This window comes from Clarias gariepinus, chromosome 6 (assembly GCF_024256425.1).
Source record: "Clarias gariepinus isolate MV-2021 ecotype Netherlands chromosome 6, CGAR_prim_01v2, whole genome shotgun sequence".
NCBI classification, from domain to species: domain Eukaryota; kingdom Metazoa; phylum Chordata; class Actinopteri; order Siluriformes; family Clariidae; genus Clarias; species Clarias gariepinus.
In genome coordinates, this window is record NC_071105.1 from 13419412 (window position 1) to 13434134 (window position 14723).

The following is a 14723-nucleotide window of genomic DNA, read 5'->3' on the forward strand; positions in this document are numbered from 1 at the left end:
AACTCTCGTAAAATATAACATCATCTAATAGTAACCGACATTTCTTTACAAAATATTTCAAAGAATAGGGTACAAGGTTTTTGGACGGTTTAGTGCATGGCCTAGTCCGTGTATATCGTATATCTTTAGTGTGAGAAAAACAGTTTTCCACAGGGTGCCAATACTTTTCAAGAGGACTATAACTATAATAGGAGGTCATCACAAACCATATCTGGTGGCCAGATGAGGATGAGGCTGTGACGTTGTTAAGACCATTATGATTAAAGGTACAGAACACCACCAATAACTTAAGAGCCTGTGACTCACCTGTGATGAAGCCCTCGCAGCTTACAGCTCTCCGTCAGCATCATTGTCACCTGCACCTCCGAGGCATGATCTGCAAAAACAAACACAAGAACCAACAGGGGAATTACATTTTATAAGCTGTTAGTCATTGTTTAAAATTACACGGCGAGAAGACGGACAGATTTGGACAAGTTAATTCCCCATTATTTCAGCTAGGACTTAGTTGAGATTTAGAGGGAAGTGCACAAAAAAAAAGTGAACCTTGGGGGGGAAAAAAAATACACATAGGGTTTGCAGAAATAAGTGTACTTTCAATTGCAAACCCCTGGGTCAAGTTCACTGAGGTCTGGTTTTATCTCGCCATGCAGGTTTTGGCATCTGCTTTACATTTGCAGGTAATCTACATTGTTTTCTGCCCCATGGGTACGGCAAGGGAAGATGAAGGGTTTACTACAGCTCAGACTGGCATGGAACATTGTTGGACAGCAGGCACCATTCAGCAGAACGGACAGGAGGGCAACAGGGGCGCTGTGTTTATATCTGTCGAGCCTAAAATTTTCTGCCACCATTCCATGTTTAAAGATTTATTAGTGAAATATATCTAAATCTAGAATAATAAACTACTATGGAATGCAAATGACCTTTTTGAACGATGATCGAGTTCCTCCTCGAACCATCTTGAGCAATATATCTGGTTGAAACGCTTTAGACAGATTACAAGAAACTTGCCAGAATGACATTTAAAAAAAAATAAAAAATTCGAGTTGTGAGATGTTTCATAAAAGCCTCCCAGCTAGTACACACTGAGGGAGGGTTAATCTCAAACACATGCTTTGGGTGATTTATAACAATATGCTGCTTGCTTTATAAACAGCAGGATAGCTGTGTGTGCACTTGATTTAGACACTGTACAAAAAGTGTTTATCATACATCACAGCACTGTTGCATTCTTGAATTTGATTGGTGAAAGGGATTTGACTTAATTCATTCTCTATAGACATTCCCTGTGATAATTCTGGCTATAATTCAAATAACAGGTTTAGATTAATGCTCTCTTTTAATATGTTATTGTATCTATGGTAACGACCCCTTTACTGGACTTGCATGGTCACCATGGTATATAATCTACATCTCATAATAAGTATACCAAAAAAGTTGTTAGTCGTAAAGAATGCATGTAATTCCAGGACGGGCCACATACCGGCAGAAAGGGGACTGTAAGATCATGCCCTATCGTGTTTTATTTCTTAAATGTGAAAGCAACACCGTAGTAAAGTTTAAGTGTAAGCAATAACACATGGCTGACCTTCCTGTTATTTAAAAATAATGCACAGGGAAAGTTAGTTAGTTCCTGTGCTTACTTATGTTATAGCTGTGAAAAAACAATCATGCCCTCACTCAATTGCACCTCTCACTCTCTTTCTCTAAAAGATGCAGTGTGTCATTTTATTGAAAATGAACTTTTTTAAATAAATTTTTCTGTCCTTAAATATTATAAAGAAACAAATCAATGAATGCGTCTGATAAATAGTTTAAATATTATATTATAGCTTTTATTTTGTTAAACACAAGCTTTTTAAAAATAATAATAATAAATATACTTTATTATTAGGCTTAGAATATGCTTGAGCTTTCACCATACAAGTCCGGGTGTGCAAGCTATTCCTGCAGAATCAACAATATATTAGAACAAGCACATTAATATTCATCTTGGTCATGTTACATCTGGAGGTAATTAAAAAAAAAATTTGCTGTTAGGAAGAAAATAACGCTCCCATTCTTCTGCCCAATTGGCTTCAAGCTGTTTTTTTAGGATATGATATAGGAATGATAAATGTGAGTGTAAAAAGTGCAGCTGTACCTTTGACTGTTTTCACAAAAACTTGTTTCTCTTTGCTCGGGTCCTTCTCGTCCAGCAAGACACCATGGAAAATCCGTCCAAAGGTTCCTGGGAAATGCAAAAAGTCATCCAATTTAAACAAAGAATTATCAGAGCCAAGTGCCTGAGAAACAGAAAAATATCACTCTCCCCAGCCACACACTGCATTGCTTGGCTACCCTGCAGAAACACATACACACATGCATTTTTATTTTATTTGTTTTATATAAATGTCGATCTATCTTCTACATGGTGATAATCTATATGACAGCAGGTCCAAACACGGGAATTAAGCATTGACCTTAGTGCTCTGGATGAAGCAAAGCACCGCTGGCAGTCTCGTTTAACACCACTGTGAGAATGTTCTGCATTTAATCTTTGTTTTTTTTTGTTGTTGTTCCAAACCTCACCTACTGCAACCTACGATAACATTTGAGCAGTGTAATTGTAAATCATTTAGGTCTTCGCCAGAGGACGGCTTGACCCCCAACGTTTTCACCAGGCAGACGGTCAGACATAATGTAATGTAAAGTGGAGCTCTTGTCCAAAAAAAAAAAATAAATAAATAAATAAATAAAAAAAAACTTATTTTACATGTTAATGAACTAAACAAAAAAGCTAAAAGATCTAGGGTTACAATTTCACATGGTCATGACATAGCTTGACAGCATTTACAGCTTTAGATCTCAAAAAAGTAAACCCGAGATATCTAAGGCAAACCCTCCCCCGCCCCACCCTCCCGATATTCCTGCTGTTATACCCCTATCCCACCTATGCGGTTTGACTATGCGATGCCCGATGCGCGGAAAGATGGAAACCTAATCACAGCTCCAAAACTTGTGGTGACTCATGACGAAGCATACTTACGGCCACAGCGCGAAACCACATAGGTGAGATAGGGGTTTTAGTAGTTAACAAATTTGGGGCGAAACTTCGCTGAGTGATGATGGTAGAATAACCATTTTATAGAATAATAAAAAACATCTAGACAAAAAAAACATGCATGAGGAATCACAAAGGAGTTTTAATTTTCTGCAATTATGAAAAAGTACTCTAACTAGTTAGTTTTATCAGAAAGTAACACTGGTAACTGATTACTTTTTAAAGACAGTAATTTTGTAATGTAATTGGTTACTTTAAAAAGTAACGTCCCCCAACACTGCACACGAGTATGATTCCAATATTCAAGTTGTTACACATAACCATATCAATAAGTCATCTAAACATACAATAAGACAAGTGAACTGAAACATTGCAACATTAAGTCAACTTGTATCCACATGAGGTTTACTGCGTCTGAAAAGTCTCCCGCAAGTACAAATGGGTCCTAATACGTAAACGGTATCATTTAAATAAGAAAACCTAAAGGTGTGGCTGTCATTACAACATTAGACATGCCTAGATTTAACATCAGACGGAGATTGAATTTTTTTTTTTTTTTTTTAGAAAAGTCAGATATTGCATTTTAGGAAGAAAAAAAAAACAGGACAAAGACCTTAAACTGACCTGAAACCGTTAACACACACCTAAAATGAAGTATGCGCTCTACAAACAATGTTAATGTCAACGTTATTAACAGTGTGCTCTTAGTGCTGCAGTTTGTCGCTCTCAATAGATTTGTGGTTTTAAGGTTTATCCTCATTGTCAAGGACAATAGGATTGTAGCAGCATCTCCAAGGCACCGAAATGGTGTACACACAAACAGTACTCCCCATCCTACGTTGACTGCATGCCCTCCCTTCTGCAAAGGCAGCACCCATGAACTTTCCCATCCATGGGAAACATATGACAGATTTGTCAGTTATTCTACATACTGTGGTTATTGCACAAAGTCTCTAGTTATTGCACACAGAAAATTTGGTAAAAACTCCTAGCTGTTCTCCCTGAAGTCTTGCAGCGCTGCACAGATTCTTCGTTACTGTACATATTGAAGGTACTGACATGCCCGGTAGTCACAGCAGCACGTTGTCATTAGTGTGTGTGAGTGACATATACAGTCATTGTGAGGTACTGCTGTGTGCTGCAAGAGTGTTTCTGAGTGTGACTGCCTTGGGAAAGTAACTGCTCCTGAACCACGAATGTGTGACCTGCCTGACAGGACGATGCTAAAGAGATGATGACCGACCAGGGTGTGCAAGAACCCATATAATGTTTAATGCTCTTCTTAAACGCCATGAGTGTAAATGCTCCCGGTGTCTGTTAACTGTGTACCAATACTGCACAAGCCTAGTTATCAACAAGGCTAAAATTCATACCAGATTAGTTTGCATGATTTTTTTGCCAAAATGTAAATCAGGATTTGTGTTACACATTTCTATTCTCTTTTTCTATCCCTTTTTTTCTCTCCCTCTCTCCAATTTCTTCCCTAATTAAGTTGTCTCTAATTCCCACCCATCACTAGGGGTCTTCCCAATCAAGGATACAACTACCAGTCAGGGATGAGACGCTGGTTAACCGCACCTGTTCAAACTGCTCACTCATGCACCATTGGTGGTGGTGGTGGAAGAGACTGAGCGTGCTGGAGAATACGAGTTCTTCTGGTAACTTTGTCACACTCGCTCCTTTCTATTTTTATGCAAATCCCAGGAGCGTACATTAGGTTTTTTGTTTCCATCTGAAAACTGGTCTGTCTTGCACTATACATTATATTTTTAACTTTATAGCCATGCATATAGTCTCCTGTAATGTTATTTATTAATTTTTAAGCTATATATGGAAACACTGAATGATTTTGTACATATTTATGCAGACATTATAAACATAAATAACAAAATCGGTACAGCATATAATATGGTGCCTAAGACTTCTGCACAGTACTGTGTATATACACACATACTCTTCTGTGTGTAATGCATCTCACCATCACTTCAAGTTCTCTTTCTCCCTAATTTAGTGCAATTCTATTCCTACTCGTCATTAGGGCACTCCAACATTAAGGCTGCAACTTCCCGGAGAGCCGAAGACTATTACATTGATGGTGCATTTCGTCCCGTCCGCTTGCATAAGCTCACAGACTCCTGTGATTGATGCGAGAGTAGTACCCCTGCTGCGGAAAGCTACGACATCATGCGGGATTCGAATGTGCGTTCCGGATGATCACTTTACCGCCGCACCACTCAGGGGCCAAATCACTTCAAGTTCAGCTGCTCGAACATGGCAAGAGTTGGGAAGACTCTCTGAACTGCACTTGGGGATGAGAATTCAGTTTTTAATAGGTATCTATCGTGTTCCACAAGTTGGAAGGGTTTCTCTTGTTTATAAACCTCAAAACTTTTTTTTTGCATTTTTTTAATAAGGCAAGTGAAGCAAATATGGTTTTGTGCCTATGTGCTAGATATTACACATTCACTAGCAAAAGGTAGCCAAGTCTGTCAGACAGAAAACACTAAAATGCAGTCAGTGGTTCTTGAAATGTTAGTGTGAGAAAATGCTATTATAATTGAGGTATGATTTTTTGTGTGTGTGTAAGAGAGAGAGAAAGAGAGTTCAAACAATCCCCTACATAAGAAACCAACATTGGATTAAATAAGAATTAAGAAAAGATACTTCCTGTGGAAACCTTTTAATGATTATAATAAGATTTGAGTCGCTCAATGCATTTAGAAAAACTAATTAAAACAATAAAGGCTTTGCCTGCTAGGAAATTACCTTAATGTGATGTTATTAAGGGCACTATTTACAAAATGGAAATTAAGAAGGTTTGACTTATATATATATATATATATATATATATATATATATATATATATATATATATATATATAATGTGTGTGTGTGTCTGTTTTATGCTCTTGGGTAATGTGTGAACTGAAAGGTGTGCGCGTATGTGCGTGTGTGCTCTACCTGATGTGAAGCTCAATTCAAGAATTGGGGAGGTGTGGGGGGCGGGGCGGCACTTGTTTAAAGCGAAGATATGATTTGGCTTGGTAGTCCACTGACGTATAGGAATGAGGCAATGCAATCTGGTGAGGACTGAACGTGCCAGGTTTTTTTACAAAAACACAACATACCTTTATGATGTCAGAAATCAACTCTTACTCTGAGAACACAGACGATTAAAAACTAACCCAGGACTGAACGTTTGCCAAAAAGCAACTGTTAATTTGATAATTATGGGGTACATCTTATACCAGAAAAAAAGGGGACGAACCTTCATGCAAAACGTCTCGGAGCGTGACTCTCTCTCTCGAGATGGCGATGTCCTTCACCTTGGCCTTGGCCTCCAGCAGGGTCACGCTTCTCAGGTCATTCTTCTCTATTCGCAATGAAGGATAAGCTAAAACACACACACACAGCCCTAAAAGTAAGGACCACTAACAACAAAACTGAAATAAATTTTGTATCTTAGCCAAAATCAATTCATTACTGTATTTTCATAACATGTTTTTAAGCATTTCTGATTTTATCACTCGAGTCATTATGTGTATGTGGTGTTTATACAAAAGCTGAGAGCACATTGTTTCTCCTAACCGAAGCGTTCCCAAGCACTAACGATAAATGTCACTTGATCTGCACACATACATTCAGCTGTAGTTGTGTAACGAGTTTCTGCGCAAGAGGATGTCGAAGCGGGGTTAGCTGTATGTTAGAACATTCCTTCCTCCTGGTTTTTGTGTAGAAAAACTATTTTGTTTAACAAAGTTTAGCTAAAGCTACACAAAAGCATGAGGAAAGACTGTTCTAACATGCAGCTGACTCCACTTCGACATCCTCTTACCCAGAGTTAGCTGCATGTCAGAACAGTCTTTCCTTTTAAACCACAAGCAATTATTTCCCAACAAGACATCGCACTAGTGTAGACCAGCATGAGATCAGTCTAGATTATCGAACACCAACATATTCAAAAAATAATGCAAAATAATTAGGATGGTCAGCATTTGAAGAGCACAAACTGTATAAGAAATGGGGTGAACGTTCAGATTTGGGGTTAGGACCAGGTTAAAGGCTTTTGGCTACTCAAATCGTCCCCTAGATGATGCGTTTGGACTGTTGTTCCATTTATTTTGTACTTTGCTTCATGACACTATTCATATGGCAGTTTTAATGCAGGATGATCCAATGGAACTTTAGCGTGAGGTTTCTTCCTCACTATTATCTCTTAATGAAATTTCCAAAATAACAATGGAATATGTTTGTCATTATTGTGTCGTGCACGAACTGTATTGGGACTGTAGTAAACACTGTAAATGATTTGTTTAAAGTATGAGGGTGCCTCCAAGTGGTGACACACAAAAAATATTTTACAACTACCTCACAGAGACCTAGGGTCTCTGTACTCATTGTTTAAAAAAAACAAACCCACTATAAAGGCTGTATTCTAAATTATTTCTATTTTAAAACAAAACAGTATCCATATATTTACTGATTCACCTTAAACATCCAATTGTGCGCTTAATTTATTTCTACTGACTTCTATTTGTAGAAATTTCCCCACTGTGGGACAAATAAAGATACATATCATCTTATTTGTGCAAAGGAGCAATGCTCCAAAGTTGTACAGTTTTTCAATACAGAATTTTTTCGGCTACCTTAATCAAACCTAACTGACGGCAACATCAGAACATAAACAGAACACGTTTACCCAAAGTTAGCTGTGGTTTTGATTTATCTAGTACATTAAATCTGTTCATTAGGTTTAACAGTATGCGTCTCTTTTTTTTTTTGCTTAATTGTTTTATTTATGCAAACAGAAACGCAACGACATCATCACTCAGCCCTTTTATAACCATTACATAAGAAACGATCACACAGGTTTAACTCACTGACACTGATTAAGACCCAACTCGAGCTAAAGCAAACACAAATCTTAGTCAAACGTCACACTGATGTGCGCCGAGCTCCGGGCACACAACATTTAGGCAGAACATATTTCTCATCAAAGCTCAAGCGGTTTCTTGTGGTTAAAAAGAAGCTTACACAAGGCATCAATCACTTTAAGCTGTGGAGACAGTGATGACGGTGGTGATGACGACGGTTGCTGAGGTTAGAAGGACAGGTGTGAGTGCGTTAGCATGAGACAGACAGTGAGATCATTCTGGCTCTCTCGTGCTTTATAAGAGCGAAGCAGGACTTACTTTTGCTTTCATGGGAGGGAGCACCAGGGTGGGGGAAGGAGGCACCTGAGAGCTGCAGCATGGGAGCAGAGCCAGCGTGAACGTCTGATGGAGGGATGGAAGAAGAGACAGAGGGTAGTGGGGAGAAAAATGATGAGAAGGGTGAGGAAAAAAAAACGAGAGAGAGAGAGAAAAGAGAGGGGGGGGTAAGGATGGGTAATAATGATAAGTAAATTGTGTTTATGCTGACAACATGTGAAAGCAAATGGCAGTGGAATTAGGAAGAACAACAAGGAAAAGCAGACAAATGCAACGCACTTAAAGAGTTTCTAGAATGACCACCAGGGGGCTTCATCATGATAAAAATGCAAGGTAGATTAAAAAAAAAACAAACACATATTGCATATACTCTCTGTTGATATTTATTCATACATTAAAACACATTTCATTACTATATGTATACATCATAAATCAGTAAGACATCTTACTTCACCTACAAAAATAAGACTAATCTTCGCCTAATCAAGACAATTTGAGGGAATGTGTGTGCTGAACCACTAAGAAAACACCACAGAGAGCTTTAAAATAACAATTCCTGTTAGCCTTTGTCTGATCTGTGGAAACAGAGGTGGTAGAGACTTTTAACCAAGAAAAAAAATGAGCCTTCATGTTGGTCAATAGATAAATTCTCATTACAGAAATCTTTAGGAGAAATTTGCGTAAAAGTCCAAAAAAGTCAGACGGCAGAGTCAGTGTGCAGTGGGATGTAGATGTAGTCTAATTTACACACAGTACTACTCGCCAGTACTTGCTGCCCCCAAACACACACGCGCACAGAGACAGACGTCACACCCTAAGGTCGTGTATTTTGGTGTGTTTACTACTGGGACCTTCTGACTCCTGTTTTGATGGTTTTCTGCAAATTACCTCCTTTTGGTGGAGGAATGTGCGGACATTAAATCGTCTAAAGAACTCTAATCTTCACTTACTGACCTCATGGGAGCGGTTCAGTGAGAAATCTAATTAAATTTATTTTTTAGTACAGATGTAATAGTTTTTATTTACATAGTTCAAACCTGTAACCACATAATGATTCACATCAGTTGCCAGTGTCTTTTTTTTTTTTTTTTGGCTGCTTTGAAAAAAAAAAAAATCTTTATGCTAGATTAAAAAAATAGGTTGCAGCAGGAAAACCATTTTTTTTTTTTTGCTCAGAATTACAATATTTAGCCACCAACATAAGCCATGGCGCACAAAGGAAAAAGTGTAAGCACAAGAAATGTATCTATGATGTACAGAACAAAAAGGAAAGTGAAGGGAAAAGAGGATTATGGAGTGACAAGGTTATGATAACGGTGTGCTGCAATCAGAAATGTGCCACAGTGAACTTATTACCCACAAAAACACTAACATGTCTCTTTTTATTTATTTCTGTTTTATTATTATTACTACTACTACCACTATTATTATTTATTCATATACTACTTTGTATACAGGGTTGTAATAGGACGTTCTTGAATGATTCGTTCTTAAGTGTGACTCGAGAAGAGCGCGTTGGCTCAGGGAATGATTTGTTCATTTGTTTGTTTTGTGATCAACAGGAATTTTTAAATTACATATTGCTAAAATGAACGCAATCACTAAAAAAAAGAAGAAAAGATTTGTTTATTTTGCCAAACATGACTCAAAGATCTGAGTCGGTAAAATGATCCGAACTTCCCATCACTGACACACACTAACTTGGGAACGCCAATTAACCCAAATCTGCATGTCTTTGGACTGTGAGACAAAACTGGATTGTCCTAATAATAATAAAAAAAAAACAACAACATGGGGAGAAAAGGCCTTTTATTTAATTAAACAATTGATTTTATTAGTTTTTAAACCCCTAACACAAACACCTAAAAGTAACAGATAAAATTTGTGAAGTTTCATGCAGTTTAATAAACTGCACCAAACCCCACAATTCAGTTTTTTTTTTACCATTACTATACTGTACTTTGAGATATATTTGCCCCGTTGGTCCAAAGCAACTCTAAAGAAACATGTCAGACAGCAGACATGCCCCAGCTTGACCGAGTACACCCGGGGTAACTGGTGTATACACGGAGTTTAACAAGAGCTGAGAGGGAGACTGAAAGTGGTGTTAATGTCAGTGTGTGTGTGTGTGTGTGTGTGTGTGTGTGTGTGTGTGTGTGTGTGTGTGTGCGCGCGCGCGCGCATGAATCTTACTGGTGACGGAGGTGGCGTTGTTTGGTGTGTCTGCTCTCAGGTACTGTGTGGTCTGAGTGGAGGGTTGAGAAAGACCCTGGGAACTCCCACTGTCACTCTCACTAGAAAGAAAAAAAAAAAAGATGACAAAGTGACATCATTAACATGTTATATCAACTGTAGTTTGTACTTTATACAAATGATAGAACAACAAAAAACAAGAAACGGGTAAACAATCAGGCATGACTGTTTTTTACCCACATGATAAACGCAATAATTTGAAAATAGTTTTCAGACTAAGAGCACAGCTAGATTCTTACCAACAAGATCTCTTTTGTCTGCACTGAATCACTCATCACAATTCAAAGTTTATCTGGCAATGTGCTGTTCTCTGCCTATGCTGTTCTTTTATTAATCACAAAAGCACCACACCAGAAATAGCAAATCTGAAAGGTTAAAGGCCGTATACAAAAGTGGCTTAAATTCAATTCCAATTATTTTAGTAATTTCAATGCCTGGACTTTTTGTCAGCTGGGTAGCAAAACTTTTTCTATTTGTAGAACTTTCAGAATCTCTTTCTGCATATTTATATTCTCATTTGTTTGATTTTCCTGCTTCCCTCCAATCCTGGGAGGTTGTCAGTATCACTTTACCTTCCAACTCCATAGCCTTATTAGCACTCAAGTGTTGTATAATTGTGCCAATTTAAAGAATTAGCCTTGAGCTTCAGAGGTTAATTCAACAGAAAGGCCCCCGATGAGCAAACAAAGATCCTTAGACAGTGCAGATTCAAACAGGCTTCTGAAACCGACTGATCCCAATCATGCACTGATGTCATTTACTCAATACAGGAACTATCAAAGAGGTGCTGTGTGCTTTTGTATACATTTTCACACATTGGAACTGTTGCCACGAAGGCAAAATGTGAGCGTGTCATCGGTTTATGTACAGATTTTATCCGTGCTAAAATGCTGCTTTTATCTGCATTAGCAAGCAAGATAATAATACCAATTTCAAAACAAAATTAAACAGGTCCCTTACACAGAAACATTGCATTAGATGACTTTGAACAGAACTGATTTTTTTCTTTCAATTACAAACGTTAAAAACAAAAAGTGCAGCACATCTCTCAAAGAACAAAATCACCCCAACTCAAAAGGAAAAAAAAAAAAAAAACTCTTTTCAAACCTAGATGTTTATTCTTGTCTCACTGCTCCTACCAACATATTTAAGATTCCACCCAATGTCAGAACTCTGGTCAATGACGACCCACCTGTCATCCATCTCGACTCGCTTCATGCTGTGCAGGTGTAACACAGCAAGAATGATCGCAACGAGGAAGATGACGGCGCAACACACCCCTACGCTAATGTAGAACACTCTGGTGGATGTCGTCGGGGCGCTGTCTACTGAAAAAATATACACAGAGCACGGGTCAGGGACAGACCTACAATCGAACCTTTCAGTATCACATAATTAAAATAATTTAATATTGAAATATTTAAATACAGTGGAACCTTGGATTACGAGCATAATTTGTAATTAGCCCCTCCTCTCTCCCCCTTCTCGTCTTACACGCCCTTTTTCCACTCTTTTCACACACACGCGCGCACACAACGGAAACACTGTTTTATCAGAAAAATAAACAAGAAATCTCTCTAATGACACTCGATTGAGCGACACACGGACTCACTGCTGTAAAGTAAAAATAAAACAAATTAACCTGCACTTTACCTTTGAAAAGAATCGCGACAGAGCAGTGTTTCTTGAACTGTGTAGAGCAGAGACAAAGAGTGTGTATGTGTCTGTGAAGGCGAAAGTAGGAGAGGTGTGTGTGTGTGTGTGTGTCTGGGGGCATGGTGTCCAATGACGCGGGCGCACACAGACACAAAGAGCAGGCTAATACAGAGAAAGAAAATCGATTTTTAACCTCTCTAATGAGACTTGCTTTTGCTTTATACGCTTGCTGTACACATGGCATACAGACACAAAATAAAATATGTTTATGTATACACACACACACACACGTGGTCACAGTTTTCTAGTAAACAGTACACACGTGCATGGATGTTGATTATACCAGAGAGAGACGCGCACTGAAACCCAACAGGTGAGCCGATTACCCACAATTCCACAGCGCAAGAGAGAAAAACCGTTGGCTCAGTTGTGATCCCGTGACGCTCTGCGGCAAAAACAAGAAGCACATGCGTGACACATGATACTCGGTACTCGTAAGCCAGGACTTGTTTGTTTTCAAAGTCAAAATTTATTAAAAATTTCTGGTTGTCTTGCGGAACAGTCGCAAACCGCGTTACTCGCAATCCGAGGTTTCACTGTACAGAATAAGTGGAAGGCACTTACAGTCTGGTCCTGTTTTGTTGGAGAATGGAGGGACGATTCTGGGGGAATCTGGCTGTTCCATTCCTTAGGAAATACAAGATAAAACACACATACACGGGTTACAGTTATCTTTTATGAGAAGAAAAAACAAGACACATATGAATTAAACCCCTTAGGGACAAAGAATAGAATAGACTGAAATAACAAGACTCAATCAAATGTCTGCACTCAAAATACGTGTGATGCTTTGAAACAGAAAACAACAAATTACCCCCCCCCCCACCAGTCATATACCCAAACACACGGTTATACATAAATGTTTTTGGTATTTCCTCTAGTGACGTGTATGACAACAAGTCTGTATCATTTTCTTCAACTGTCTCGAAAGAAAGATCTCAGAAAGATATGCAAGTCTGGTTCTCTACTCTCATTACAGCTTAAATTTCAAAGTGAGGCGAAGGGATGGGTCCAGACAACAGACATGCCAAAGTGCACGTTTGTGTAGAATGCACTGTCGGGAACGCTTGTGAACGCAGGCATCGAGATTATGTTTACAGGTCTTACTTCTGTAGCACATTTTCCTGCGCTTGAAGTTGAGCACTGTGAAGTTGTTGGCATGGATCGTCAGATTCAGCTGGATCGTCAGAATGGCCTCGCCGTCCACTTTCCCAGAACACAAGAGGTCCACTCTGAAAACTAGACACAAACAAACACACAAAAAAAACAGACTAAACACCAAAAAAGCAAAGACAAGCTGGCGTCTGATAAAAATCGAGTGGATGAAGAGATACAAACTCTCAGACAAATGAGGCTGCCTAAAACTTTTCAAACTTTAGCCAAGAAAACTGTGAACTTAAATAAATTCCACTGACTCCATCATTAATTAACACTAATTGTACAAAAATATGTTGTTCGTCTTTTGGCCGTTACACTGACGAAACCTGGCACAGGTTTTATGCAGGAGGCCCCTTTCCTAATGCAACCCTCCCGTGTTATCCCGGCTTGGGACCGGCACTGCATCCAGGACATTGGGTGGGAATCGAACCCGAGCCTTTCTCATGGGAGGCGAGAAACCTACCAATGCCCAACTGTATAACAACATATTGTACACTTTGTATTACAGGCAGGACTTTCCAGACCTTTCCAGCCACTAAAGATGTCATTATTAGTTAGTCCATTAGTTTCACACAGTTATTAAGGTGTGTATGAAACACTTGCAATTCAGTCAAACGGCAATGTAACTGAAACACCTACTTTGTGATCCAGTATCAATGGAAAAATCTACTAGTGTGTGCATGTGTGTGCGAGAGATGGTACCCGAGCGTGAAAGCGGGACCTCCCCACTGGCTGAAATGTTGCTATGAGGCTGGTCCATAGCTGCAGCGTTCTCTACTTGGAATCCCAACCTGTAGTCCACCTGCACAGAGCAAAGAGGAAGAGATTCATGTATGTAAATTAATAATAACACCATCCTTATAACCATATCTGGATTTGTGTAGAAAAACATTCACGTTTTTCTAGTTTATTCCAGGTGCATCATGATTCGGCATAATCACCACCAGGTGGCAGTATGTAGATGGAGGACAGCCAGGAATCACTACAACTTTCATTTGTTAAACTAACTTCAATTTCAAATTTCATTATTATTATTATTATTATTTGCTTTAACTTTATGGCCAGTCAACTAGTTGCTGATATTTCATTATGAAAAATGGCACCAACAATAAAAAACTTAATATAAACTTTAATTTTTTTATATAAAATCTGAAATGGGAATGAGACTTACAAGCGATGTAATGAACCCTTATTTTTTGGTAAAGTGACTCTAATATCGCCACAGTGACCTCACAATTGATAAAAAAATTATTATTTATAAAAAATATGTTTACAATAGAGATGTATGAGTCGATCGGGCAGTGACCAAAACTGGCTTTGATAAACCATGACCGGTGATC

At 38.6% G+C, this 14723-nt stretch overlaps 1 protein-coding gene across 3 annotated transcripts in view; it reads right to left on the reverse strand.

Moving 5' to 3' along the window:
• ryk (receptor like tyrosine kinase) overlaps positions 1-14723 on the reverse strand; it is a 60306-nt gene that overhangs the window by 13482 nt on the left and 32101 nt on the right. Inside the window, exons 3-11 of one of the 3 annotated variants that reach the window (XM_053497679.1) lie at positions 14086-14185; positions 13333-13464; positions 12790-12852; positions 11702-11834; positions 10450-10550; positions 8239-8322; positions 6315-6440; positions 2147-2233; positions 307-376 (exon numbers count right to left, since the gene is read on the reverse strand). In XM_053497679.1, the coding sequence (XP_053353654.1) occupies positions 307-376; positions 2147-2233; positions 6315-6440; positions 8239-8322; positions 10450-10550; positions 11702-11834; positions 12790-12852; positions 13333-13464; positions 14086-14185 (896 nt within the window). Of the gene's footprint in view, positions 1-306; positions 377-2146; positions 2234-6314; positions 6441-8238; positions 8323-10449; positions 10551-11701; positions 11838-12789; positions 12853-13332; positions 13465-14085; positions 14186-14723 lie in introns of all 3 variants that reach the window. The other 2 variants (XM_053497678.1, XM_053497680.1) reach the window with 2 other exon arrangements.